The 26,940-nt window shown below is 32.5% G+C and overlaps 1 protein-coding gene across 2 annotated transcripts; it reads left to right on the top strand.

The window, feature by feature from the left end:
• On the top strand, positions 1-26,184 carry LOC127700373 (phospholipid scramblase 2-like). 2 transcript variants are annotated; one of them, XM_052203821.1, is made up of 7 exons: positions 6-51; positions 137-308; positions 4,420-4,497; positions 17,710-17,905; positions 19,366-19,477; positions 22,861-22,960; positions 24,359-26,184. In XM_052203821.1, exons 2-7 carry the CDS (start codon positions 173-175, stop codon positions 24,451-24,453), a joined length of 717 nt encoding a protein of 238 aa, XP_052059781.1. In that variant the 5' UTR covers positions 6-51; positions 137-172; the 3' UTR covers positions 24,454-26,184. The 2 variants fall into 2 exon arrangements, with proteins under 2 accessions (XP_052059780.1, XP_052059781.1); XM_052203820.1 differs by having other exon boundaries at positions 1-308.
• Positions 26,185-26,940: the final 756 nt, after the last annotated feature.

Here is a 26,940-nt window from a genome sequence, read left to right on the forward strand (position 1 = left end):
TGTTACGGGTGACTGAACCATACTAAACAGGATCTGCGTTTGCATTGAGTGGTACGTGTGCGACCTGCCTATGTCAAGATAATCGTTTTGTGAGCTTTGCATGCCTCTCACGACGGTCTGATTGAACTTATTTCAGATATACTCATAATAGAACAGACAGAAGTCAAACATTATGGCGGATCCAGCTCATGTTCAAATGCAAATGCAGGGCGTTGGCCCTCCGCAGGTACAAGGATTACCACCAGCATTAAATTTTCTGGCTGGTCTGTCAGAGGTCAATATTCATCAACACCTTGATATTCTGGAAGGTAAATTGATTCATTACTGCCTATTTTAGTGCAATTCATAGTTGTTTACATATTTATTTGTATCACTTAGCTTATGCTTATGGGTCAATAAAGAGGATGGTATGTTGTTTACAATTTGTATATACCTGTATATTGCATAACATTCTATTCCCAGGTGTATTATTACGGGTGGGAAGAAGAAATTTCATGTCTGGTCATTTCGTATTAACTGAAACCTATAAATAGTAGTACCAGGTTAAAAAGTGTTTTCAATGAATCAATAACCTGTGCATGTTAAATTCATGTTGTTAATTAAAAAAAGTTATTTGCCTTTTTTAAATTTTCAGATGAAGTACATTTATCAGGATAAATCAAGGAAACATTTTTTTTACACATTGAAAGTGATACATACCTTAGATTAATTTTTCCTTTTGGCAGGAAAACATACCACATGAGCTTGCTACTTAACTGTGTGTATTTTAGCTACATCATACCTGTCAACTGACCCGTATCCTGCGGATCACACCGGAGAATTTCACCCCATACCCAGAATTTTTTTAAATAACCGCCGGGGCGTTAAATAACCCTGGAATTCGGAAAATGACGCGTATTTACCCAGATTCTTCAGCATTTAGACTGATTTCATAAGTGATTTTCCTTTGAAATACTGGCAAATTCGTAATTCTTCCTGGACAGGAAGTTCAACTAGCTGTGTTAACTGTCAAATTAAGTGACCCATTAAGTGCATGGCTTCACTTGACAGCTTTGGTGTCAAACACACTGTTAATTAACACCAATTACCTTAGCTTAAGGTCATGAATAATTTGTCTATTTCAAAGTTGTTTGACAATAAATTTGAGTTACTTCCCCTTTTTTGTCACCTTTCACAATATACTCCTTAATTTTATGTTGTTTTTTTTATACGCCCGTTTACGGGACGTATTATGGTATACCATTGTCTGTCAGTTGTCAACATGTCATACATTAACTCAAAAACACTTTAACCAATTTGCATAAAACTTTGGTGAATTGTTTATATCTATTGACGTGAGCTCCCTTTCGTTTTTTATAAATTTTAGATTTTACGTTTCCGAGTTATGGGGTTTTATTCATTAAAAAAAGGGGGATTTTCCAGTTTTCGGACAATAACAATGAATAACTCAAGAATGCTTTCACCAACTTGCAAGAAATTTTGGTTAATTGTTTATATCTATTGACATGAGCTCCCTTTTGATTTTTATAAAGTTTAGATTTTACGTTTCCAAGTTACAGGGTTTTATTCATAAAAAAAGGGGGGGATTTTCCAGTTTTCGAACAATAACTCAAAAACGCTTTCAGCAGTTCTCATGAAACTTTGATAAATTGTTGATATCTATTGATGTAAGCTCCCTTTAGAATTTTATAAATTTTTGATTTTACATTTCCGAGTTATGGGGTTTTATTTATTAAAAAAGGGGGGATTTTCCAGTTTTCAGACAATAACTCAAAAATGCTTTCAGCAATTCTTATGAAACTTTGGTGAATTGATTATATCTATTGATGTAAGCTCCCTTTAGAATTTTATAAATTTTATTTGTTTATAGTCTGACAACAGATTTACTAAGTATTGCGCAACAGCTCAGTGTATTGCACAACAGCAAGAAATGTTTAATTGAATATAAATTCAATTCATATAACCAATTTCAAGTTCTTTGACTACATTTATTCAGAAACCTATAATATGTCAAATATTTAATTACAATCCAAATTCAGACCTGTATCAAGCTTGAATATTGTGTCCATTTTTGCCCCAACTGTTCAGGGTTGGACCTCTGCGGGCGTATCCAGCTGCGCTCAGCGAAGCAGTTTATTTGTAAAAAGATTAAACCTGAAACAAATTGAATGCAAATACATATCAGAATATTACCTTCTTTTATTTTTCTACCTTACAACAATTAAAAAAAAATATTTTGAAAATTATTTTTTTTATCTCTACTTCCTTTAAATGCTTAAATTTTTTATTATATTCAAATATCAACACACTTTTGAGTGGCTGCACATTATGATACATACTAAGAAACAAATAGCTTGAGAATAAATTTAAAACTATGATTGAAACAAGAAGAGGGGGTATGGCTTGGCTTGAAATGACAAAGTATATTTTTTAGTTATTTTTTTGTCTTTGGTGTATAAAAATGTGCAGTTTTCAAAAACTGTCTATAAACTATTCGGATTGTGAAGTAAATAGTTTGGAAGAACTGCCTGATTAACCAGTAAAGAAATTTAAGAAGTTACCATTGACTGTTTAATAGAAAATCTGTTTAAAACTGTAAAATTTGAGATTTTTTTTTACATCTCTTTCATATATCCCAAATCTTGATAAACAGCACAGCCTTTAAGCGAAGAAAATGTATTAATACTTGAAAGGAGATATCTTATTTTCTGAGATTTAGAAAATATCATTAATTTCCAGAGAGATTAGTTCCACAATGTTAAGATTTTAAATGTACATGCATACCAAATGTACATACATCTTTGTGTCTGAATATCCATATTATTCATCAAAATAGCGAAAAATTGTCAGTTGTTAAACTTTTCATCATGATCATGTATTGAGCCTTTTACATGTATCGATTACGATTAATCAGTTGATTGGTGCTTGCTTGCTCAATGTTCAGTTGCATTTACTTGAATGAGAGATAATCTAATGTCTATCTAAACACGACTAATACATGCGTAACCAATCTCTAGCTAATGGGTTAAATTGAAGGTCACATGAATACGGATTCAATGAGGTCGAATTATTCACTTGCAAGTGAATAATTCATCAGCAATGTTTCTTTGCTTATTTTGACAAAATTGAACCAAATTGACTGCTAAAAGCGAATTATTATTTCATTATTTCACTTTTATTAATGATTGAACAAAAAAAAATCATATTCTATTTTTTTTCATATCTTGTCATGCTTGTAGCTAATGCCCCTTTAACTACATGGTAGACATTTTACTTTTTTGTTACGGTTAAAACTTTTGATACTTGTAGTAATTTTCCACTAAAAATTGGTTAAAATGGTGATATATATCACTTTCAAATTATCATGCTTTGCGTGGGCTGAAGCCAATTTTGTTCAGTATAGAACCAGTCTTCAATTGACAAAGGGAAGTAATTTGTGTTAAAAGTGTGTATTAACAGAATTAAATCGGTAATTGGCAAATGGACTATTAGGCATTATACATTTTTAATTGTGAAATTATTTTATCACCTTTAAAATGATAAGTTAATTATCAGTCAAATTACAAGGAAGTAGCACTTGTAAGCTAACAGGCCATTTCCTATATTGGATAAGATACATGTACATGTATAGATAGATGTTTTACATGTATATGTTGAAAACTATAATAAAGATAGAGAAACTTCAAATAGTGAAAATTACTAGCTAAAAATGTAGCTATATTTTTAAGTCAACATGGCCAAAATTGTCAGTCAAATCCTTACAGGAGTTATTGCCCTTATATTAAAGGATTTTACCCATTTTTTGTGTATTGGGCAAAATCTATCGACTTCAACAGCAAAATGATTAGCAAGACATTAGATCTACAATTAAGTCACATCTTATGGCTGAACTTGTCATTCCATAGAAATTACTGCCCTTAAATGATGATAATTTTTACCCTTTTTCGCATTGTGGCAAAAACTTTAGTGGAGAGTCTCCAAGAGAAACTGTAAACAACAAAAACTATCTTTAAGTCATGAATTGAATGAATCCATAAGTAAACGAAAAAAAAAAATATATGGATGTATATGTATTTAATGAAATGTATGAAAATGAGCAGTTTTGGCTGTTCTGATTGGGACTTTTTGGTTTTAATATTTCCCTAACATTCTTTTTTGCTTTTCAAACTTTTTGTCGGTTGTACCTGATGAAGATAGTTCATGAAACGTGTTCTGCATTGACAGTTTTTTTAATGTAGAAATCAAATCAAATGTATTTTCCTTACAGAATGCATTTTTTTATGATTTCACTACATGTATATATATATATAAAGTATAAAGAGAGAGAGAGTTCAGTCAATAGTCATGTCAATATTCATCATACACCAGTTTCCTTCATTCTAAATAGTATAGTGATACATGTTTGTCTTTTAATTTCAGTTGCTATTGGATGGGAGAAAAATAACAAATATAGATTATGTAACAGTCAAGATCAACAATTCATGTATGCAAAGGAAGGTAAGATATGTATATTACATGTATACACAAGCAGACATCAATGCATCACTCTTATACTGCCAAACACACACACGTCAAAACACACAGCCAAACTTACATACATTTCACATCAAAACACACAGCCAAACATACATACATTTCACATCAACACATTCGGCCAAACATACATACATTTCAAATCAACACATTCGGCCAAACATACATACATTTCACATCAACACATTCGGCCAAACACACATACATTTCACATCAACACATTCGGTCAAACATACATACATTTCACATCAACACATTCGGCCAAACATACATACATTTCACATCAACACATTCGGCCAAACATACATACAATGTACATTTCACATCAACACATTCGGCCAAACAATCTCACATCAAAACACACAGCCAAACATACATACAATATATATATATACACATCAACACGTTCAGCCAAAAAAACTTTTAACACATCAAAACATACACACAATACACATCAACACATTCAGCCAAATATACTAACATATCAGACATGTATATAGCTATAGCCAATCATACATACAATATATACACTTCAAAACAAACAGCCAAACATACAATTTATATACACACATACACAACAATAGTGCCATACCTGCTAAATGTACCAGTTCTAGGAGGGAGACTAGACGCTCTCCCTCCTAGAACTGGTGCATTTAGCAGGTATGGCACTGTAACCATGGTAACTGTTGTTGTGTTTGTGTGTATATATGTTTGGCTGTTTATTTTGAAGTGTATTGTATGTATGTTTCCTTTAACAAATTTATCATGTAAAGACAAACTACAAATAGTAAGTCAATGATATTTGGTATGCAGTTGTATTAGCATTGACACATCTTATTTCCATAGAGATTATTTGGCCCTCTCATCAGTCATGATCTATTGACTTTGAAACTGTTAAAGTTTGTGATAAGGTCAGTTTAAGATGAACCACTAATGATAAGTCTAGGATATTTTGTATGCAGTTGTATAAACATAAAATTTGGCATTTGGTGCCACCCACTCAGTCATGGTGGTTCATTGACTGAAAGTTTTGAATAGTTTACATTGTACATGTTAAGTTTTTGATTAGGTCAGTTTAAAGGGAACCACTTATGGTAAGTCAATGGAATTTGGTATGCTGTTGTATTATACCGGTAAGCATCGGCATATTTCATTTCCACAGATAATATTTGGCCCTGCATCTTAAGTCAGGGTTTTGATGACTAAATCATTGACTTTGAATATATTGCATAGTCTACATGTTAAAGTCTAAAGGTTAAGTTTGATGTGGTTACATGTAGGTTTGTTTCTCAGATACTACATGTATAAGCAATCATAGGTTGTCTTTCTCTTATTAAGTCTCCCAAACGAAGTTTGGGAAGACTTATTGGTTTTGCTCAGTTCTTATTATTAAGTCTCCCAAACGAAGTTTGGGAAGACTTATTGTTTTTGCTCAGTTCTTATTATTATTATTATTCTTCTTCCTCTTCCTCTTCCTCTTCCTCTTCCTCTTCCTCTTCCACCGCTTTTAAATTTGAACTTGTCCGCACCCGTTCTCCAAAACCGCTTGTCAGATTAACTTAGGGTTTCACAATATGTTAGACTAACATGTCTAGTGGTGCAATCAGGGTTTTGTTTGTGCAATGGGGTTTATAAAGGGGTACTTTGAGGGGCAAAAAGAAAAGAGGGTTTTACTATAGAACCCTATGGGATTTTATTTTTTTAAATTTTCAAATGATTATAAATTGAAAACCGTTTGTAATAGACACAATCTTTTTAATTGAAAATGTTCTAAATGATGAAACCCATTAAATGAAATACAGTATTAGTCCCCAGGGGTCACCCCACCCCCTGCCATTTAAGAAAGTTCTAATACCTTGTAAGTGGTCAAGATCCCCACCCCTAAACCATATATATTCTGGTTTGTCATGCTAAGATGGTTTGAATGATGTACAGGGTTAGTCCCCAGGGGTCATCATGACCCCCTGCCATTTGAGAAAGTTCTAATATCTTGTAAATGGTAGAGATCCCCACCCCTAAACCATATATATTCTGGTTTGTCATGCTAAGATGGTTTGAATGATATACAGGGTTAGTCCCCAGGGGTCATCCCGACCCCCTGCCATTTGAGAAAGTTGTAATATCTTGTAAATGGTCGAGATCCCCACCCCTAAACCATATATATTCTGGTTTGTCATGATAAAGCACATGAAATGAAATACAGGGTTAGTCCCCAGGGGTCACCCCCACCCCATGCCATTTAAGAAAGTTCTATCTTGTAAGTGGTCAAGATCCCCACCCCTAAACCATATATATTCTGGTTTGTCATGCTAAGATGGTTTGAATGATATACAGGGATAGTCCCCAGGGGTCATCCCAACCCCCTGCCATTTGAGAAAGTTGTAATATCTTGTAAATGGTCGAGAACCCCACCCCTAAACCATATATATTCTGGTTTGTCATGATAAAGCAAATCAAATGAAATACAGGGTTAGTCCCCAGGGGTCACCCCCACCTTATGCCATTTAAGAAAGTTCTAATATCTTGTAAGTGGTCAAGATCCCCACCCCTAAACCATATATATTCTGGTTTGTAATGCTAAGATGGTTTGAATGATATACAGGGTTAGTCCCCAGGGGTCATCCCGACCCCCTGCCATTTGAGAAAGTTGTAATATCTTGTAAATGGTCGAGATCCTCTACCCTAAACCATATATATTCTTGTTTGTCATGATAAAGCAAATCAAATGAAATACAGGGTTAGTCCCCAGGGGTCACCCCCACCCCATGCCATTTAAGAAAGTTCTAATATCTTGTAAGTGGTCAAGATCCCCACCCCTAAACCATATATATTCTGGTTTGTCATGCTAAGATGGTTTGAATGATATACAGGGTTAGTCCCCAGGGATCATCCCGACCCCCTGCCATTTGAGAAAGTTGTAATATCTTGTAAATGGTCGAGATCCCCACCCCTAAACCATATATATTCCTGTTTGTCATGCCAATATGATTTGAATGATATACAGGGTTAGTCCCCAGGCATCACTAATGCATATAACTTTACTGGACCAAACCAATTTTCACTAGACTTTGCCCAATGTCAGGCGAACCTGGGAATTACGAATTATGGGAGCTTCGTTTGGGAGACTTCGTAACAGCATCCTGTTACAATCATTTCTTGTTATTATTATTATTCTTCTTCTTCTTCTTCTTCTTCTTCCTCCTCCGCCGCTTTTAAATTTGAACTTGTCCGCACCTGTTCTCCAAAACCGCTTGTCAGATTAACTTAGGGTTTCACAATATGCTAGACTAACATGTCTAGTGGTGCAATCAGGGTTTTGTTTGTGCATTGGGGTTTATAAAGGGGTACTTTGAGGGGCAAAAAGAAAGGAGGGTTTTACTATAGAACCCTATGGGATTTTATTTTTTTAAATTTTCAAATGATTATAAATTGAAAACCGTTTGTGATGGACACAATCTTTTTGATTGAAAATGTTCTAACTAATAAAGCACATTAAATGAAATACAGGGTTAGTCCCCAGGGGTCACCCCCACTCCCTGCCATTTAAGAAAGTTCTAATATCTTTTAAATGGTTGAGATCCCCACCCCTAAACCATATATATTCTGGTTTGTCATGCTAAGATGGTTTGAATGATATACAGGGTTAGTCCCCTGGGGTCATCCCGACCCCCTGCCATATGAGAAAGTTCTAATATCTTGTAAATGGTTGAGATCCCCACCCCTAAACCATACATATTCTGGTTTGTCATGCTAAGATGGTTTGAATGATATACAGGGTTAGTCCCCAGGGGTCATCCCAACCCCCTGCCATTTGAGAAAGTTCTAATATCTTGTAAATGGTCGAGATCCCCACCCCTAAACCATATATATTCTGGTTTGTCATGATAAAGCACATCAAATGAAATACAGGGTTAGTCCCCAGGGGTCACCCCCACCCCCTGCCATTTAAGAAAGTTCTAATATCTTGTAAGTGGTCAAGATCCCCACCCCTAAACCATATATATTCTGGTTTGTAATGCTATGATGGTTTGAATGATATACAGGGTTAGTCCCTAGGGGTCATCCCGACCCCCTGCCATTTGAGAAAGTTCTAATATCTTGTAAATGGTAGAGATCCCCACCCCTAAACCATATATATTCTGGTTTGTCATGATAAAGCACATCAAATGAAATACAGGGTTAGTCCCCAGGGGTCACCCCCACCCCCTGCCATTTAAGAAAGTTCTAATATCTTGTAACTGGTCAAGATCCCCACCCCTAAACCATATATATTCTGGTTTGTCATACCAAGATGGTTTGAATGATATACAGGGTTAGTCCCCAGGGGTCATCCCGACCCCCTGCCATTTGAGAAAGTTCTAAAATCTTGTAAATGGTGGAGATCCCCACCCCTAAACCATATATATTCCTGTTCATCATGTCTCGAACATTTGAATGACGTATACGGTCAGTCCCCAGGGGTTCCCCCCACCCCCAATGTTCTAATATCTTGTAAATGGTCGAGATCCCCACCCCTTAACCATATATATTCCTGTTCGTCGTGTCTCGAACATTTGAATGATGTATAGGGTCAGTCCCCAGGGGTTCCTCCCACCCCCAATGTTCTAGTATCTTGTAAATGGTCGAGATCCCCACCCCTAAACCATATATATTCTGGTTTGTCATGCCAAGATGATTTGAATGATATACAGGGTTAGTCCTCAAGCATCACTAATGCATATACTTTACTGGACCAAACCAATTTTCACTGGACTTTGTCCAATGTCAGGTGACACTGGGACTTTCGAATTATGGGAGCTTCATTTGGGAGACTTCGTAACAGCATCCTGTTACAATCATTTCTTGTTATTGTATTATTTTCATATTTTCGTATTCATAGATGTATTTTGTAATTATTTTCACTGGCACAATGTAGAAGTCTTGGAACTAGTACTAGTACACCATGTATAAATACATGAGAATTGTATTAACTTGTCACCATTCCCTGGCAGATATTAACATGAACTGTGTAAAGATGTATTAATACATGTATAAATCCAATATGCCAGGCCATAAAAAACATGCTTATGTAGAACATTTCTCAAGCTTTTTGATTCAGTTTGTGTTTTCATAAAATGATATCCTAATTAAGCACTAATAAAAACTTGATTAACATCAATAGAGAAAATCTACTACAGCCTGCATTATTTGGTGTCCAGCTAATATACTGCCTATTCTCATGTATGAACCCTTTGTTTTGAAGACTATGTTTACAACAGAGAACAAGTTTAAGTTCTGTCAAATAATAGAATTGATTCATACATGTCATTTAAATGCCTCAAGCTACGATGTAATTTGTTTAAGTATTCAGTGTTGTTTGTTATACATGTGTGTATTTTATGAAGTGGACTAGAGAGAGGCGCTTGAAAGCAAAAGTGACATTTTACTTTATTTGAAATGTCAAAAATACCTGCACTATAAAATCTTATTATAAAATTTAAACACAAAAATTGAGCATTAACATGCATCTTTTTAGAAACTTTAAGTTGTTCAAAACAATACCTTTTCTTTACAAAATTGTACAGTTTTAATTTACCGATAATTAAAAAAAATAAGAATTGCAAATGAATCAATACGTTTAAAATATAAATTCCTCTGACTAATATAAAATTTCTACAATTTGTTATCCCCCAATACAGAATAGTTTGAAGGGATTTATCATTTTCCTTGTACTTTTGTTGTTACTTTCATCTGTACTTATGAAAGTTCTGCATTGAAGTTCAGACCTAAATTAGAGAATATTTTTAATTGCACACATTATGCATTTACACTACTGTGCCAAAATTGAAGACAAATTAACGACTTCATGCCAATTGCGACTTCAAAAGCAGTTTTCTCTGTAAATAAGTTTGAGTTATCTCTCTTATTGCACACACTGAAAGTTATGAGGTAGGCCATTGACCTGATGCGTCACTAGAAGTTTGAAATCGTCTGCTTTGCTTACATTTTGTATAGTTTTGAGAATGGCCCAAAATTACAACATAAGGAATTGTCATTGCAGCATTGCATAAAGCTGGTATGAAAGGACCTGATATTGCACAGCAAACAGGACACCCACTTCCAACTATTACAGTTTATTGTAATAAAGTAAAATGTTGAGAGTCAAGAAGGGCCAAAACAGGGTCACTATTAGCTTCATTTATATGATATTAACATTTAATGTACAACATGTATGAATGATTCTAAATTGTATTGCATTTAAGTTCAGAATCTAAAGATCAACTTAGTAGCAATATTACATAGAGGAATACTATTTTGTTATTGCACACATCTTTGATAGTAAGGAAGATCAGGCAAACATTGACCAAATTTTGTCACTCAACCAATATTTTATACTTAAATAGCTCTGGAAAAGTTTTGAGTGAACATTTTAGATCCAAGCAACTTAGATGAATGATATTTTGCAAATGCATATATATGTATCTTAAACAGTAATTAAGGCCCTGTTGAATGGCGGGTCGCCCTATAGATAGTGATCAGTCTGTCCGTCCCCAACAAATTGTGTCCGTCCTATATCTAGAGAACCGTTATAATTTCATACTTTATACTTGACATGTATATTAACCAACACCAAAGGGTGTGTCATAATGTTTGTACAACTTCCTAGGTCAAAGGTCAAGGTCAAAAACTTTGGTTTCAGTTGACAACCCCATGTCCTATGGTAAAGATCTTGTCCGCTCTATATCTTGAGAACCATTATGATTTCAAAGTTTATACTTGACATGTATATTAACCAACACCAGAGGATGTGTCATAATGTATGTACAACTTCTTAGGTCAAAGGTCAAGGTCAAAACTTTGGTTTCAGTTGACAACCCCGTGTCCTATGGTAAAGATACAAATGTTTTACCACACGTTATTCACAGCGGGGCCCACAGAGATGGCTCCCATCTCAATGATGTCTAGTTAATTCAAAGGTCAATACAAAAATTGTATCACTTTAACATAAAAAACTAACCTTAGACTTAGTCATATTTGTGAGATTAAAAGGGATATAGAAAATTTAAATGGCAAGAGGATAGGTTTACTGTTATAACATGTTTGTTAGTTGCAATCTATCATGTTTGTTTTCATTCAATCAGGCTGTTGGTTTTTTATGCCCCCGCCTTAGCGGTGGGGGCATTAAGTTTTACCCTTGTCCGTCTGTACGTACGTACGTACGTACGTACGTCCCAAAATTGGTTTCCGTTCTCTAACTTGAGTTTGCCTCAACCAAATGTTATGAAACTTATACACAATGCTTATTACCACAAAACACAGATCAAGTTTGAATTTTGGTGGCGTCACTTCAACCGTTCTAGAGTTATGCCCCTTTATAAATGGAAAAATTGCAAAATTTTTAGTTGTTGTTCTCTAACTTAAGTTTGCCTCAACCAAATGTTATGAAACTTATACACAAGGCTTATTACCACAAAACACAGATCAAGCTTGAATTATGGTGGCGTCACTTTAACCGTTCTAGAGTTATGCCCCTTTATAAATGGAAAAATTGCAAAATTTTTAGTTTCTGTCCTCTAACTTAAGTTTGCCTCAACCAAATGTTATGAAACTTATATACAATGCCTATTATCACAAAACACAGATCAAGTTTGAATTTTGGTGGCGTCACTTTAACCGTTCTAGAGTTATGCCCCTTTATAAATTGAAAAATTGCAAAATTTTTAGTTGTTGTTCTCTAACTTAAGTTTGCCTCAACCAAATGTTATGAAACTTATACACAATGCTTATTACCACAAAACACAGATCAAGTTTGAATCTTGGTGGCGTCACTTTAACCGTTCTAGAGTTATGCCCCTTTATAAATGGAAAAAATTGCAAAATTTTTATTTTCTTCTAAATATCAAGTTATTTTTAAAATTGGAGTTATCTTCCTTTGTCCATGATTATAGTTGAATCAACTACAATCAATGCTTTATACAATGCAATGTTTAATTTTGACTTCCACTGATAAAACACAGATCAAGTTGAATTTGGGTAGTGTCACTTTAACCATTATTGAGTTATGCCCCTTTATAAATAGAAAAATTGCTGAATTTTTAGTTTCTGTTCTCTACTTAAGTTAGCCTCAACCAAATGTTATGAGACTTACACACAAAACTCAGATCAAGTTCAAATTTGGGTAGCGTCACTTTTACTGTTCTTCAGTTATGTCCCTTTATAACTATATGATATGCAAGCGGGGGCATCATCTGTGTCCACATGTGGACACTATCCACATTTTTTTTCGTTTGAATTGTTGCACATTTCGTCCTGTTATGGCCTTTTATAGATGGCTATACGATATGGTTTTTATACGACCGCAAAATATTTGCATTCGTATAATGCTATCATGTTGTTGTCATCGTCGGAAGACACATTTGGTTTCCGGATAGTAACTTTAGTTTACGTTAATGGATCTCTATGAAATTTTACCAGAAGGTTCAATACCACAAAAGGAAGGTTGAGATCGATTTTGGGGGTTATGGTACCAACAGTTTAGGAATTAGGGGCCAAAAACAAGCATGTTTGTAGTTTCCGGACAATAACTTGTGTGTAAGTGTATGGATCTCTCTGAAATTGTACCACAAGGTTCCATATCACAAAGGGAAGGCTTGGATTGAGTTTGGGGGTAATTGCCCCAAACATTCAGGAATTAGGGGCAAAAAAGGGGCCAAAAACAAGCATTTTGCTAGTTTCCAGACAATAACTTGTGTTAAAGTTTATGGAACTCTCTGAAATTGTTCATTTTTCCTGAAAAGAAAATAATCTTCAAAATTTCAATTAAAAAAATGGGGGGGGGGGGGGGTTAAAAAGTTTTGGGGGGATTTTTTTTTTTTCATAATTTTTTGGGTTTTTTTTTTACCAAAAATTTTCCATTTTTACATTGATTATTAATGATTTATAAATAAAAGCAACAAATACTGATTTGGCAGGAGATACACACCAAACAGGGTGTGTAAATTATTATATATAACAGATTAACTAAGTATTGTGCAACAGCACAGTCAGTATTGCGCAATAGCAAGAAATCTTCAATTGAAAATAAATACAAATCTTTTAACCAATTTAAATGGGATTAATTTAAAGTCTTTAATTTTTGGGGGTTCTAACCTTGTATTACTGTTTTGGATATTGGGCCCCATTTTTAAATTGATATTGTATTGAGGTCCAAAGAGTCCAAAATTTAACTTTGTTTGATTTCATCAAAAACTGAATTATTGCAGCTCTATGATATGCTGAATCTTATTGTGCATTTAGATTTTTTATGTTGGGCCCTGTTTTCAAATTAGTCCATATTAAGGTTTGAAGGGTCTAATATTAAACTTTGTTTGATTTCAACTAAAATTAAATTTTGGTGTTTTTTTTATATGCTGAATCTAACCATGTTATTAGATTTGGGATATCAGACCATACTAAGTATATTAAATGTCCCATTTAAAATTTTTAAGACCGTTGACCACATTTATTTTGTGTCAGAAACCTATATTATGTCAAAATTTTGATCACAATCCAAATTCAGACTGTATCAAGCTTGAATATTGTGTCCAAACTTGCCCCGTCTGTTCAGAGTTTGACCTCTGTGGTTCTATCAGACTGCGCTTGGCGAAGCATTTTATTGCTCATTGGTGAAGTCCATACAGTGATCTTTAGTTGCTCAGATCCACATCATTTGGACTTTGGTGAAGATATTTGTCTAATTGGCAATTAAACCGAATATCTCCTTATTTTATAAACACAGAAATGTAAAGGGCAAGAGATAGATGGACTGTTGTTTCACATGTTTGTACATTTTTAGACTTTTTGCACACATCATCATAAAGGACAGTGTGAGTCTTTCTCATAACTGGAATTGCAAACTTTTAACAATATTTCGTGTTTAACAACTAAGCTAATTAGAACCAATAATCCTATTGATTTTTTTAAATTAAAATGTTGCTGCCCACTAACTTCCATGGCCACCAATAACAGTTAATAGTATGTAACACACATTATGGCTACATTTGTTCTCACTTGAAATGCTTAGCTGATATCCATATTAAGTTATGTAATAAATAATTACTGAGTTCCCATTAGTTGTCCTACTATGGACCTCATTAAACCCTTTGACATTGACAAAAAGATCAATGTTTTACAGTTTAATGTATTGAGGGTCATAATTCAGGGCGAAAACAGGATACTCACTGCATATCATAACAGTATACATTGGTTACATTGAAACATCCTAATAATTCCACTTTGATATTTACAACCTTGCCACTACAAAATGACCACAGCCTGTAACCATGGCAATAAGTAGGATTAAATTGTCATCATATAATAGTAAACAATCCTAAATCTGCTATGTTAGTACTGTTATGCTAAATATAAATGTAAACATTTATTTGGGGACACATGTTTGTAGTGTCACACCTCAGATTTCTATACAGTGGTTCAATAATTTTGACGTAATATCTGTTTGTTTATTTCAGTTTTGGGGATTTATTTATCAACTTTTATGTGAAATCAATTTAAAGTGTAACTTTGTTTTGTTTTTAAATGCCCACTGAACATCACAATTTTATTTTTCTAATATTCTGATTAAATAATGTCATCTCACATCATTATTCGGATTTTCCTACATTCAAAATATTTACCCATACCTTATTTTCTCAACTCAATCAAAGCTTAATAATTAATTTGTTTCAAACATGGATCCATTGTATTTAAAGTACATGTCTCTTGATTTTTATGCCCCCGCCATAGAGGAGGGGGCATTAAGTTTTACCCTCGTCAGTCTGTACTACGTACATCCGTCTGTACGTCCAAAAATTGGTTTCTGTTCTCTAACTTTAGTTTACCTCCACTAAATGTTCTAAAACTTATACACAATGCTTATTACCACAAAACACAGATCGAGTTTGAATTTTGGTGGCGTCATTTTTACCGTTCTAGAGTTATGCCCCTTTACAAATGGAAAAAATGCTGAATTTTTCGTTTCCATTCTCTCACTTTAGTTTGCCTCAACCAAATGTTATGAAACTCATACACAATTCTTATTACCACTAAACACAGATCAAGTTTGAATTTTGGTGGCGTCACTTATACCGTTCTAGAGTTATGGCCCTTTACAAATGGAAAAATTGCTGAAATATTCGTTTCTGTTCTCTTACTTTAGTTTGCCTCAACTAAATGTTATGAAACTTATACACAATGCTTATTACCACAAAAATAAAGTACAAATTTGGGTAGCGTCACTTTTACATTTCTTGAGTTATGTCTCTTTATAACGTAATATGCGAGCGGGGGCATAATCTGTGTCCGATGGACACATTCCCCATTTATTTTTGTATCGTTTCATTTTTATCTCATTGATCTAGACACCACATTTCCTTTTATTAGTGTCCTTCCAACTAGTTGCATTGCCATATCTGTCTGTCTGTCCGTCAGCACTTCTATGTGGTATGATAAGTCAAGGTTGTCATCAGATTTCCTTAATTTTTAAACATAGCACTAATAGGTATTAAAGGAAGGTCACTATCAATTTTGTGAAATTAATACAGAAAATGGGGTAAAAAAAGATTTTTTTTTAGATCACAAATTTTGAGAAAAATATTATATATGGTATACATGTAGGCATAATATTCAAATCAAAATTGTTAGCTAATGTAAAAAAAAAACCAAAAAAAATGTTTGTGAAAATTTGAGAATCAAAGAATGGCCATAAAAAACAAAACTTTTATAAAACATTAAAAAAGTGAAAGAAAAAAAAGTTTGTTTTGCTACCATGCAAAAATTCAGATTTAGGTAAAATATGCTATTTCAGATTCCACATGTCAAAATTTCAGTGAGTGAAAATTAGGGAAAGTAATTTGGTAAAAAAATAATCAGCAGCATCATTTTATGCTATGATTCATCACAATTCTATAATGTTTAATAAACTATATATTCCAAATAAATTGTAGATGGCAAAATTTTTTTTTTAATCATGGTATTAACTTACTTTTAGTTTAAATAAAATAAAAAAATTTAGAAAAAACATCTTATTGGGTTAGCTTTACTATGAAAATTGATGTTTAGGTATAAACATGCTTTCCTGTGTAAAAATTATTAGTTGCCCACCTTAAACACAATGGCTGCTAAAATACACTGCACTTAAATTTTAACAAAACTGTATATTTATAGAGGACATCATGAATACATTCCTGGTCTCCTTATTTGAGATAATGTAAACTTGATTATATTTTAATTTCTTTGCTTACACAAGTATTAATACTTTGTTTCTGTGACCCCCCACAAAAATTTGCAAACTCTTGCTGACATGTCAGTTTTCTAGTTCAGATTAAATACTGTTTAAGAAATGTCAAATGTGTTGTCTAGAATGTATATCATTTCAAATTGAATTTATTCATTTTGTAATAAAGACATTGTTAAGATGTTTTATTTATATTTTTTGTCCAACAGCTATAAACATCCTCATCCTTTGGTGAATAGCTGTCTCATTGGCAATCATACCTCACATTATTCAAAGAAAAATATCAAAAGGACAGTCTAACCCTACCTTTTGACTATTTTTTGTGATGTATTAAGTATATTTTATAGAAGTAGCAATTTAATATTGATTCAGACATTGGTGTGGTTTGATAGATCTTTGACTATTGTTTTGTATTTGTTGTGCATTATTGACAGACACAATGACAAACTGTTGTGTCAGATATGTGATAGTGCATTGTGCATTTTTTTTTGTCTCGCCTTTGACTTTCAATGCGAGCCATAGGGATTACTATCCAGCTCCAATGATGTATACTATGTATATAAAGCTTTATATTTCAGAATATGCTTCAAACCTTGTATACAGACTTTATGTTACTAAATTTCTGTCTGTCATATGTCCATAGTCCATGACATCATTTTCATGGTTCAGGGACTGCTTGAAAAAAAAATTACATTTTTTTTTTGTCAAGTGAAATACTCACTTATGATGAGTAATAGGATAACTAGATTTGTTAAATGGGTTCCTTGCAAATTCTACATGTCCGTCAGGTAGGGTTCACCAGACTTTAACATCATTCCATGGTTCATTGCACAATTCTTAGTTTTTATGGTTTGGTCTATTTCTCAGATATTATAAGCAACAGGTCAATTATATTTGGTGTATGTAACGATTGTTTTGTTTTACAGATACCGACTGTTGTGTCAGACAGATGTGTGGTCCAGCTCGACCTTTTACCATGAACATTACAGACAACAATGAGCAGCCTTTGATACAATTATACAGACCATTCAGATGTCAAGCTAGCTTATGTATGTGTTGTTACTTACAGGAGATGGACATAATGAGTCCACCAGGCCTTTCTGTAGGAGGTGTTAAACAGCTGTAAGTCACACGTACATAAACACACACACATACACACATGTGGTACATTGACATACAGGAGATGGACATAATGAGTCCACCTGGCCTTTCTGTAGGAGGTGTTAAACAGCTGTAGGGCACACATACATAAACACACACACAACATTGACATACAGGAGATGGACATAATGAGTCCACTAGGCCTTTCTGTAGGAGATGTTAAACAGCTGTAAGTCACACATACATAAACACACACACATACACACATATGTTACATTGACATACAGGAGATGGACATAATGAGTCCACCTGGCCTTTCTGTAGGTGTTAAACAGCTGTAAGTCATACATTCATACAAACATATACACACACACACACACATCATGTGGTACTCTTTACCTACAGGAGATGGATATAATGAGCCCACCAGGCCTTTCTGTAAGTGTTAAACAGCTGTAAGTCACACATATATAAACTCACATACACACATATGGTACTATTTCATAAAGAAAGTGGACATAATCAGCCCCAAGGCATTTCTGTAGGAGGTGCTAAACAGCTGTAAGTCACACATACATACACAAACACACATCATTTGGTACTGTGACATACAGGAGATGGCAAAATGAGCCCACCAGGCCTTTCTGTAAAATGCTGTACAAGCTGTTAATAAGCTGTGAGTCTCACATACATACAAACACACACACACACATCATGTGATACTGTGACTTGCAGGAATGGACATGTAAGTTTACCTGGCCATTCTGTAGTAGGTGTTAATAAGTTGTAAGACACACCTTCCTATAAACACACACATCCTGTGGTACTGCACAATATGTTAAAAGTCAACAGAAATACAGAGTAATGCAGTGTAATTAACAAAGAAACACATATTCAAGTTTCAGGTAAAATTGTGTTTGTCTTCATAATATAAGTATGGTTCATTTATCATTCGAAATTAAATAATATATGCCAGAAAATGATGAAGATAGACACATGATAGCTAATGATTCAGTTCTTCATGTATTTATCCAGTGAATTTTACCTGGATAGGGATTTTTTTGTCTTATACATGTATCATAAAATCCTAACATAAACATGATAAATACATGTTAAAATGTTAATTTTTAGGTAACAAACAATTGAAAATGTTTATTATTATGCAGTGCTAAATAAACTCATCATAGATACCAGGATTAGGATTTGTATGCCAGACACGTGTTTCGTCTACAAAAGACTCATCAGTGACTAAGCTCATGTTTAGAAATATTCACTAACTGGAAATTTCCAAGAACTAAAAACTTAAAAATAATTTGAGTTAATCGTTACTATTTACAATATTGCATATTTTAACATAAATAAGAATTCTGCATTCTAATATTTAAAGAGAAAAACCAATTTAAAACATAAGGGTAGCAGTTCTATACACAAGTAAACAATGGATGACAGATTTGTACAGTTTTCACTCCTTTTTTTTTCAGATGGACCCCTTGGAAGCCAAAGTTTGAAGTCCATGATGCACAGAACACACCTTTGTTCCACATTCTAGGAGAATGTTGCTTTTGTTGTCCATGTACAGATATCACTTTCCAAGTAAGAGACCCTCTTGAGATTTGTCCTTATGGGTTACACACTATATATAGGGCCATATGATATTACGTGTGTTTGTTATTGGTATTTGTGATATTTGTACTTCTAATTTTTTATGTTTGGTACACAGAATTATTTTAGGGTCATTGAATATGTGAAATTTTTAAAGATATATTGGAATCCATATTCCTAAACCATGTTTTCCTAAAGTGACTGGAGTAAATTGTTACATAAGAGGGGAAGATAATTTTCCAATATATTTTGACTGCTGAGACAATATTTTGTCCTAAATAGCCATAAGCAAGGTCTTGTAGTATATATATCCTGTTAGTTTTACGATATTTAGCAATTAAGCTGCACAATAAATAACGTACATTCCATCAGGAATAATATTCTTTCATTAAATAAACACCCAGATGAAAGTTTTGAATTTGTCAATTAATTATTTTCTTCATCACAAATTTAATTTTATTAGATGACCTTTTGATATTGAAATATATCACGGAAATGATCCAAAAAGTTTTTACAAGAGTACAGTTTGATTATGGTGTGGTCTATTTACTTAGAAGTAAGCACAAGTATTGATTCTGCTAGTTTGCATCACTTGAATTAGACATGTACTTCGAACATTTAAAATGTCTATACTAGACACTTACATAATTAATGCAATCTTCTTTTGTTAGAAAAATGTTGTTTTGCAAAGATATTTGGAAGTTAAATGCATGAAATTCTTATTTAAAGTTGTTTTGACAGAATGAATTTTGTACCATCATGCATTACTGTTATATCCTGCTTGCTGAAGTTGAGGTTATATAGTGATCTTTGCATCCATCTGTCCTTTTCCTTCATTCATCCATTCTTTGAAAACTATTGTGCATTTGTCTGCTTTTTGTGCCATGCATTCTCCTAAACCATTGATTGGCTTTCAATGAAACTGAAAGAGAACCTTTAGTCCTTATGGCTATATTTTATGATCCATGCATGTTTGTGTGTGTGCCAAACTGTCAAGATTTTATGTAATGATGCCATTCAACTATATTAACAATTTAAAAAGCAATGTTTTTTGGAAATATATATATTCAACATTTAATACTGGATATGGAAAGATTTGAAATAGTTTTGATTTCAGGACAAATTTCCTCTCTAAATTATACCTTCTTCTTTACCATTGAAAATATACATGTAGTTTTAAAGGTACATGTTTAATGTTATTTCTTTGTAGTTTTCATTATAAAAGTATAATGTTATGAAATATTCATATTTGCATTGAAGATATGTCAAACTAGAAAACTTGTACATCAGCAAGGGTTGGGTCATGGTTTGGAACACTCAATCACTTGTAAAATTCACTAAATTTATCAGCTGACAATTTATCAAAATGTACTAAGGTACATTTTAATAAATCATTGACAATGTTGAAACATTGGCTTCTTGGCAAATGATACCCCTAAGGACTGGCAGTCTTTTGCAGTGGTACACAATGTACTAAACCAGTGAGAGTAAATCTTAAGGAAACTAATCATGTTTTATGTGTTCAATAAGAATTTATGGATTCACTTAGAAAATCAGAGCCATAAGTTTCAACTTTTATAGATGGTAAAATACAGAGAGCAAATATTAATATATAATTTTACTAAAAGAATTATGCTCACCACAAATTATTCACAAAATTTGTGATTTTTTTTTGTGAAATATTAAGTTTTTCAACTCTTAAATAATGATCTGATTTTTGACAAATCAACATGTGATTCTTTAGAAATTTTACTCTGAAAACTTGAATATGAAAAAAAAAATGTGATTTTATGCAACCCAACATATTTTTTTAATTTTTTTTCTGAAAATAATGCACATCTACCAAAGGTCCTTTATAAATGTGTGAATCTTCATTCCAGTCCTAGCAAAAAATGCTTATGGAGTGATGTACTAAATGACAACTGTATATATCTGGCATCTTTACTTCAGAACCACAAAAATCACAAAAATACCTGCTTACGAAACAGAGTCTTCCTAAAATATAACTTATTTTATTTTATATTATAATAAAATAGTATCAAACAAATGCTTGTTTCGTTTTTTTCTGATGTTAAAAACATTCTAGACATTAGATACAAATTACCCAGGCTGGTATTGACGTTACCCAATGGTCAGTTCTATTCCTCTTTAAAACATGTGTTCACAAAATGACTAAAGTAAGATAATGAGAATTGACCTTTGAATATGATAATGTTTCACAACATGCCATAACAAGGTGTCAACACTGTGTTTGACATGTTCCTATAAATAAATTCGAACCTGTCAATATTTTACTTTCATTCTTGCATCACAGGTTAGGACTATGAAGTATACTGAATGTTCATTCATAAAAGTAACATCCAATGTTATTACTCTGTTTATGAGAGGATGGATTTGTGACGACAAACATATGCTGAATGTGACAGTAGTTTTGATGTCAGTAGTGCATGGCTATCAATATGATTTTTTTTGTCAGCAATGTACCTTAAATTTTTTTTACCAAATGCTTTTTTTCTGGGTTTTAGGAATATGTTAAAAAAAATAGATCATTTGACCCTGTGCAAAATGGCTGTGGCATATTTATTTGTCATGTTCAGAAGTGGATCCAAGGGGATGTCATAGGGTGCACTTGGCACCCAAGTGAACCCCACTTAAGTTGGCAAAATGGTGCACCATATAGAGTACAATTAAAAAAAATTATTGATATGTATAAAAATGATAAATAAGTCTATTACTTGTAATAAACATGTCATTCAATTTCCAATGCAATAAATTTACCAGAAGGCAAAATACATATATATTGTGTACCCTGACATGTATTAATGTAAATTATGATGCATGTGCATTATTGCTAATCCATTGATTCATTCCTGACTAAATATTACACGTAAACATATGATAATAATTATATGCCTACCCTTCTTAATACTTACCCTCCTTAATAACATTCACTTTTGAATCTCAGGTTCATAATCTTAACATTTAACTTGTCTTTTTTTTATTTTTTATTTGCCATTTAAAGGTACTTTCTTTAAATTCTTTAAAAAATAATGTCTCATGAGTCATATTTAATGTTGTGATGAGATATTCTGTTCATAATTTTGAGAAGTATCTTTCCAAACTTGCAACACAGAATTTAGAATGTATCACTTTGATTTTGCATTCATAAGGTTATTTAGTTATTAAACAGGTAAGAAGGAAAAGACTTTCCTAAAATATACTACAAGTTTAAGCACACACTAAGCAGACTTGACTGTTTTAAGAATTGTGTTGTGCTTATAATATCCCTGTTAAATGTTCAAATGGAATATCAATTTTATAAATTTCTACATATGTGTACAATAATTCTGAGAAATCTCTTTATTTTTTTTCAGGTAGTAGATGCCCAAAAAGGCCATGAGATAGGACAAATTATCAAACATTGGGGAGGCTGTCGAGAAATCTGTGGAGCTGTTAACGATTTCAAAGTAACATGTAAGTTAACATTTTCAGCCCTGCCTTCAACAGTAGAGGGGAATTATGTTTTCTGGTCTGTGCATCTATCCCTTAATCTTTTTGTCTTTCCCGTATCAGGTGAAAGATTTTGGTCAAAGTAGTTTAAGGATGTTCGCTCCTCTGTATCAAAATAACAAGGTTTTTAAAAGACTGTTATAGATCGATAGAATATGAATAAGGGAACTTAAAAATTAGAAAAAAACGATAGGTCCGTGTTCTAGTTTTTGAGACATAATCAATTGAAAATTTGGCGGGAAATGGTTTTCTCTAGATTTTTCATACATTTAACATTGACACCTTTTTTCTTTCAAAAACAATGAAAATATAACAAGGATTTTATAAAATTTTCAAAAATGACTTTTAAAACTATATGCAATAAAATTATGAAAAGAAAAGTAGGGGTCAGTGAGCAAAATTTTTATTGGCACCACATGGATAAAACTAGAGGATTCTGAATATCTGACAAAAAGTCAAAAACAAGAGTAGCGAACATCCTTAAGTTGTAGTCACATCAACTTTAAACTAAGTACACATGTTCATTATGATGTTAATTTTTTTATTTAATGCCAAATTACAGTTATGACCCCAATTTAAAATTTCACTGAACATGGAAATGTGATCCATCTGTCGGTCCGTCCATCTGTCCGTCTGTCGCCAACAAGTTGGACAATAACTCAAAAACGCTTGAACCAGTTTGCATGAAACTTTGGTGAATTGTTTATATCTATTGACCTAAGCTCCTTTTCAATTTTTATAAATTTTCGATTTTGCGTTTCTGAGTTACGGAGTTTTATGCATTGAAAAAAGGGGGGTTTTCCAGTTTTCGGACAATAACTCAAAAATGCTTTGAGCAGTTTTCATGAAACTTTGGTGAATTGTTTATATCTATTGACTTAAGCTCCCTTTCAATTTTTATAAATTTTAGATTTTACGTTTCCGAGTTATGTGATTTTATTCATCAAAAAGGGGGGATTTTCCAGTTTTCGTATAATAACTCAATGTGCTTTGAGCAGTTTTCATGAAACTTTGGTGAATGGTTTATATCTATTAAAATAACCTTCTTTAGTTTTTTATAAATTTCTGATATGACATTGAGGAGTTATGGAACTTTATTCGTTGAAAAAGCAACGGGGGTATCATGCGCTCATGGCCCAGCTCTTTATTATTATATATGAAGCTTAAAATGTCAAACAAAGACACACATGAGTCTTGGGGAGTAGGGAGACATTTAAAAAATATTTCGTAAAGCATAGATAAGAACATTTACTGGATGAAAATTAAAGTGTTTTTGTTTTGTTTTTTTTAATTCTTTTTGAATTGGACATTAATTAAGCAACATCTCTAAATCAAAATGTTGTATAATGGTTTTGTTTTTAGTTCCAGCAGATCTGGATGTGATGAAGAAAACATTGTTGTTAGGATCCACGTTCCTTATTGATTTCAACTACTTTGAAAGAAACAAAAATCAATAAGACAATGCCCATTCATATACATAACCAATGTCAGATGTCGTCAAACAAAGATCCAGTATCAAATGTTGTTAAAATGGTGGAGGACAAGATCTGATAGATATCCAGTATCATATACTTTTAAGAATAGATTTTATTTCTGATTTTATCAAAACTTGGGATATATATTAATCTTATTTCTCAGTCTGTTTCAGTATATATTTGCTTTACTATGTAATTTGATTTTATAGTAAAAAGATATGTAATTTAGTTATTATATTTTTATAGTTTTATTACTTCATTTTTCATTTTCATTTTGTTTTACAACAAAATTTGCTTTAATTTTATGTCTTTTAAAATTGAAATCCATGACAATACCAAAACTTATTTATTTATTTTTACATATGAAAACAGATAGATAAAATGGAATCTCTTTTTTTTTAAATTCCTTCAAGGAATACGTGTTCAGCTTTTTCACCAAGGAAATGATCTTAAACAGAAAGGGACCAAGTTATCTATTGAATTTATTTTATTTTGAATAAAGATTTGTTTTAATTTTGCTGTTAAAAATATTTGATAATTGCAAAAGCTTTTAAGGAATTGAAAATTAGTAATTATTTTCAAGTGAAAAAAACGAAAGTTTAATAGCATTGTAAAAGAATTTTATGAACACAAACTGAAATAATCAAAGCAGATCATGTCATTGAATATATTTTGAGAAATCTAGTGGCTAATCTGAATCAAATTGAAAATTCATTCAATTGAATAATGCTTCTTCAGATCAAAATTTAAAATATTGAACAATAAAATATTTTTCTTAAACTGTAGGGTGTCCTTAAAGTTACTGATTTCATAAAGGAATTAGATATTTTGATAAATAATTGTTGTTTTTGTATATTATTGCAATATCTACGCATAATTAAAATTTTATAAATTAAAAACCTGTAAAACAAGACTACCTCACTCAAAAGATGGTTTATTTTATTCTTATTGCTAAACAATGTACAGCTTTATTTTACTTTTCCTAAATAATTCTTCTTTTAATCTTATTTTTAATTTAAATTTTAGGGCAATGGAATTTTTTTATTTCTTTATGGATTGTCCTTTGAAAAATAAAGGCCAGTATAAAGATAAAATATTTATTGAAAAAAATTCATTATGTAATTATTACTCATGGTTTAGTTATTGTATAGTTCTAAATTATATATCATGTTCCTTATGCGCTAATGCTAGAACTTTTTCAATTATTTACACAGAAACAATCAATAAAATGTAGGCCATTTAACATGGAATATTATTTACATTCAAGCATTGTTAAGTTTGCTGCTTTATCACAAATGTTTAATCTGAATCTTCTGCTCAGTCAATGAAAACAATCATAGTGTAAGAATTATATGTATATATGTTTTTATAAAGTTTACTCTGTATAATTGTCTGCAACTAACATGTAGTTAATGCTTTTGATTTTCAAGATTCAACTATATTTAGCTTTACCTATCTGAAATCAATGAATCTTGATTAAAGTAAATTGTCTTTAAACCTTAACCACATTTGATAATCACTGATATTGCATTTTACATTTTTTTAAAGAAATTTTATGTGAAAACCTACAGATACTGAAGTTTTATGAAGATGTTTTTTCAAAAGTTAATTTTACATTTGAAAATAAAAACATTTGATTCCGGGTTATATGATTTTAATGTAGTTATCCTTTTATCTTTAATTGTTTGTTGAAAATAAATATCTGTTTCCTTTCGACTGTGTCTTTATTTTCTTCGTATCTTATCAGAAAGGAAGAATGACAGGATATCATTGTTCATTTTGTAATCTTTAGTCAAGTAAGTAAAGGAGTTCGCTATGTGATGTTCAACATTGATAGTTATTTCACATTATCAGGATATGACTGTTATATTTGCCACTGGACATTTAACAACCAACTATCAATTACTATGGACCATAAACAATGACTGGAGATAAATACATAGAAAATGTCACCTTAGATGCAGACATTGTAAACAAAAACATAGAAGATGAAGAACAAGAGGAAAACATTGCATTCCTTCAGGCAAACAAGGAACTTTAATCTAAAATTTATCAACATATTTGATGGAACATTTACTAGTCCTCAGATATGATGGGCACAACTGAGATCAACCTGAAACAATTCAATACTCACAATTAAAGGCAGTATTTTCTTTAATTCTGGCAAATATCTCAAATTAGAGGTATTCTAGACAAAGGTTAACACTTCCTGACAGGGTGGTTATACCAGTTAGTAAAATAGCATCAATATCTTATCCCAAATTTCCCATCCGATAACAATTTTCTATTGTGGTAGTTTATGATGAAACCTTTTCGATCAGTCATTGGTACCATATCTGAACTATATACTCCTGTGGTCAGGTTAAGTTTTCAGGATTTTTGTACCTTAGTAACAATACAGACTGGTTTATGTTTGATATATTGATTGCTTGTGCTGCATACATCACATTTGAGTCTTTGTTGTGAAGT

This window comes from Mytilus californianus, unplaced genomic scaffold (assembly GCF_021869535.1).
Source record: "Mytilus californianus isolate M0D057914Y unplaced genomic scaffold, xbMytCali1.0.p SCAF_5, whole genome shotgun sequence".
Lineage (NCBI taxonomy): Eukaryota > Metazoa > Mollusca > Bivalvia > Mytilida > Mytilidae > Mytilus > Mytilus californianus.